This window comes from Sinocyclocheilus grahami, unplaced genomic scaffold (genome assembly GCF_001515645.1).
Source record: "Sinocyclocheilus grahami isolate Dianchi unplaced genomic scaffold, SAMN03320097.WGS_v1.1 scaffold413.1, whole genome shotgun sequence".
Lineage (NCBI taxonomy): Eukaryota > Metazoa > Chordata > Actinopteri > Cypriniformes > Cyprinidae > Sinocyclocheilus > Sinocyclocheilus grahami.
In genome coordinates this window covers 418,228-422,505 of record NW_015505592.1, presented here as the reverse complement: position 1 = coordinate 422,505, position 4,278 = coordinate 418,228, and the positions used below count along the sequence as shown (strand labels likewise).

At 39.0% G+C, this 4,278-nt stretch overlaps 1 protein-coding gene across 1 annotated transcript in view; it reads left to right on the top strand.

Annotated features, from left to right (window-relative positions):
- Positions 1-3,049: 3,049 nt before the first annotated feature.
- Positions 3,050-4,278, top strand: part of LOC107551071 (transmembrane protein FAM155A) — a 151,376-nt gene continuing 150,147 nt past the window's right edge. The window contains exon 1 of the mRNA XM_016232560.1: positions 3,050-3,702. Within this exon, the coding sequence (XP_016088046.1) occupies positions 3,064-3,702 (639 nt within the window). The 5' untranslated portion in view covers positions 3,050-3,063. The remainder of the gene's footprint in view (positions 3,703-4,278) is intronic.

Below are 4,278 nucleotides of genomic sequence, written 5' to 3'. Positions count from 1 at the left end.
AGGCTTGGCCTTTTTATGCCTTTTCTGTCCATTAAATATTGGGATGGGAGGGAGTAAGTTCTGTTCAGATCGGCAACAGATGATCAGTCTTGGCACTGTTAATCCTCATTATTTTCCATGTGAATCTTTGATTTCCTCTTGCTCTGCCAGCTGATTTTCTCTAATGAGTGATAAGCACTTCCTCTAAAATCTTTAGCCCGGGAAGGGTTAATCAGTAATATAATCTGGCCATTATGAGAGCTACTCTGCACTGAATTGTTAGCAAAGATGGAATCAAAGCATACACATCAATGGCAAAAAATGCTCAAAATTGGGTGCTCGACAAAGAAAATAATAAAAAACAAACAAAAGTTGGCACAACAAGGCTCCAAAAATGCAAAACAATTTAATAATGGACTTCACACAAGGTAACGTAACATGCTCTTCGTCAGCCTGTGAGCTTGAAACTTGTGAGATTTCATTTTTTTAACCAAAAAACAACATGGAAACAAAACCACCACAGCACTTTCCTAAACACCTGTTTGTCTTTATGCACTGTGAAACTGATTTGATCCATGAGACCAAATAATTGGTCTAATTTCTAATAATTTAAATGTTGCAGATTGTAACAAATGACAAATTAACAGATATATTTTTATTTAAGATGTAGCTATCAAGAATATTGTAATTTGAGAGGTTATGAAATTTGAAAAGTAGGTAACGTGCATTGTTATTTAGAGTAAATAGGCCTATGCACTTAAATATAAGGCTACTTAAAATATTATATTTTAAATATTTCATAAGTATATTTGCATGTGTGATTATACTATTTGTATATTATATTTTCATGTTGCTATTACAGTAATTGTTAAGCTGACTTTGAAAATGTCTTTCCAAAAAATTCCTGCTGACAAAAATTCTGGAAAGCATTTTTTTGTTTGTTTTTTGAAGTTGTGATATGATATAGGACCTTCTATTGAACGTACTGTACATTGATTTCCTCACAGCCTCATTTTTATTCACGGAAAGGCAAATTATGGTGTCTATGGGGGCTTTTGCCTCAGGCTTATTTGGGACACTTTAACCTCTAGCTTATATATAAACTCTTTTTTACACATTTTCATTACACAGTTTAGATGAAATGTTGAGGTTCATCTTGGGCAGCTCAGATTGTCTTGTGCTGCCCTTAGCGCATCTATCCAAATGACGAATTATACCTATCTTAAGTTTTAAAACAAAACACTAACATTTCTGTGAGATATTTTTTTTTAATATGTAAAGCTATAATAAAATAATAAATATGATAACTATATGGTAACCAAAGAAAACAGTACACTGATGGAGCGTTTTTAGGATCATCATTTGACGGGAACGCTAACAAAACATTAATACTCTCATTATTTATAACTTTTACACATGATCAATTGAGAACATGTACTTTTTAAGAAGCATTTAAGATATAAAGGAGGTCTAACCCCCACAATTTTGGCTTTATTAATATTCATTAATAGCAAATATTAATTAACATTTAAAGGGGTCATATGATGCTATTTTAAAGATCATTATTTTGTGTATTTGGTGTAACAGAATATGTTGACATGCTTTAATGTTCAAAAAACACATTCTTTTTCAAATACTGTACATTGTAGGTCCTCTATGCATGCCTCTCTCAAACACATCGTTTTCAACAAAGCCCCCTCCTTTGACAAGCACCGTCTGCTCTGATTGGCCAGCTGACCCAGTGCATTGTGATTGGCCGAGCACCACAAGCACGCGTCAGAAATGTAACGCCCCTTACCATAATCGCGAGCTTCAGCTTTCAAAGTAAATATCAAGACAGTTAATAATGTCGTTAGTTTTACCATCAGTTCAAGCCCGAAAGGGCAACAGTGTCTGTGACAGACACAGTGATGATGCAGTACACAAGCCGTTACCCTTTGTTTTATTTTTTAGAAATAGCCTTTGTGCACAGCCAGCCTTGTACTCTTCTAGGTTCAAAAAACTGTCGTCCATAAAACGCGTTGCACAAATTCGAACATCAGGGTTGTGCTGTTCTGTTGTAAATAAATCTTTCCAATGATTCCTAATTGCATCTACTTCCGGAAGGCCAAATAAAGTGCTTTTGCTTTCGCACTGAAACACACACCTTCTCCCTGACATGGCTGCATCAACACTACTGCTGTTCCTGAAACCACGCCTTCTTTCTTTGCGTGCACATTTGGGCGGCATTATGCTAATATTTCCACATAGTGACGTAGATATGTGGGGGCGTGTTAGAACTAGGCGTTTTAGGTAGGCGTGGTTGACTCTTAACTTTTATAAACAATATCTCTTTGAATTTGAGACTTTAGTCTTTGCAACTACAGATCTTTTTTATGCACCAAGAGCTTGTAACACTCCAAAGAGAAAAAACTTGAAATCGCATCATATGACCCTTTTAAATAACATTAATATAAACACATATATTTTACTTTGGTATCAGGAAAACCCTCTCGTTTTCTCTAGGGGCTGCAATTAATTTTAAGGAAAGAATCATGCATGGTAGAACTACAAGCAATAGAACCTGACAGTGATTTGGCGACTCTAAGTGTGTAAAAAACGTTTATTTACATGTTAGCCTCGCCTCTCTCCTCACGTTCAGCACCCAAATTAGGCAGAAAGGCAGAAGCCAAGCGCGTGGTGATTGTGCACAGCACGCACACTTTGTTTACTTTGAAATGCAGGATCAAACAGGGCCATGCCGCACAAGGTTAGCCTGTTAAAGGACAGATATACAGTATCTCTCTCTCTCTCTCTCACACACACACACACTCGCCTCACGTTTCCGCGCTCGCTTTCCAACGTGCTGCTTTGACGCCCAGATGTCTCTCCTGTGCCCGGCTCCTTACACACAGTTACACGCTGCATACTAATACACTTCAGCCTGAACTGGATGAACGAGACATACAAATGCCGTTTCATCTCTGTCACACGCTGATTCTCCTTCACGCAACATGTTGTGACATCCTTTCCCTCCCGTCTTTGCGCATTTAAGGACATTACGCACCGCCAAAGCGATGTTCCAGTGCTGCTCTTTCCTGAAATATGACCAGGGGTGCTTGGACGTGTCGGCAGCAAGATGACGGCTTAAAAATCTGCTTCGCACCCCGAGAGGACGAAAAGCCATTATTCACCGATTCTGAAAGGGCCCAGAGATGGCGACTGTCCTTAGCCTCTCTTTTGTTTATCACCGTTTTGCTCTCTGATCATCTGTGGTTCTGCGCCGAGGCGAAACTGACGAGGACGCGAGACAAACGGCTGGAGCACACGAACCATATACTTTCACCCAGCCATCAGAGAGAGCAGAGTCTTATTTTTATAGGCAATTCTACCAAACCTCTGTGGAGACTTGAAACTTGTCATCCTGACAGCCTCTCCAAAAACTGCTTGACTTTTGACGAGGCGGAAGCCGTGTGCTCGGGCCTCTCCGAGTGGAACCTGAGCGATTTCTATCTTTCTTTTTGTAACTCCTACTCGCTTTTGGATTTGTTTTACGGGTTTACGAGTCCGGACAATTTGACCTGTAGCCTGGACATGGCTGATGCGTCGGGATGCAGCCAGTGCGTTCAGGCTTACCAACGCTACGACCGACGAGCTCAGGAGAAATACCGAGAGTTTGAGCTTTTGGTTCAGAAATATGAAACGGATGTATATTCGGTGCGGACGTGTATGGAAGAGTGCACGGTAGGCGTACGCTGCCTTTCCCTTTGGTGTTGGTTTGTTTGTTGACGGCTTCTAACAAAAGCTGGTCATGTATGCTGTAATCACATTTCTTTCACGTTGAGCGTATGAGAAAAAAAAGCCTCTTACACGTGTACGGTCTGTTTTGTCATCGGATACACGGTGCGCGCGCACTTGTGGCTTTACTGGAGATGGATTTTTTTGGCCCTTGAATGCACAAGTTTAGGTTAGACGGAAATGAGCTTATTGGAATGTCGAACAATGTCTTTACTGTGTGGTGTGTTCAGGTGATTCCCCCCTCAGCTGTATCAAACATTATCCAAATCCACTAAAGCCTACTAATGGATGATCCATGACAGAAATAAGAAATGACGGGAAAGCTACAGAAAAATGTAGCTAGCAGAAAACATCTAAACTAAACTCAAAGCTACCACTTAGCAATTTCAGCGTGTTTATAAATATACAATATAAAAAAGTTATAATATGTCATTTGATTTTGTATATATATACATATATACATATATATATATATATATATATATATATATATATATATATATATATAAAAATTAATACCCT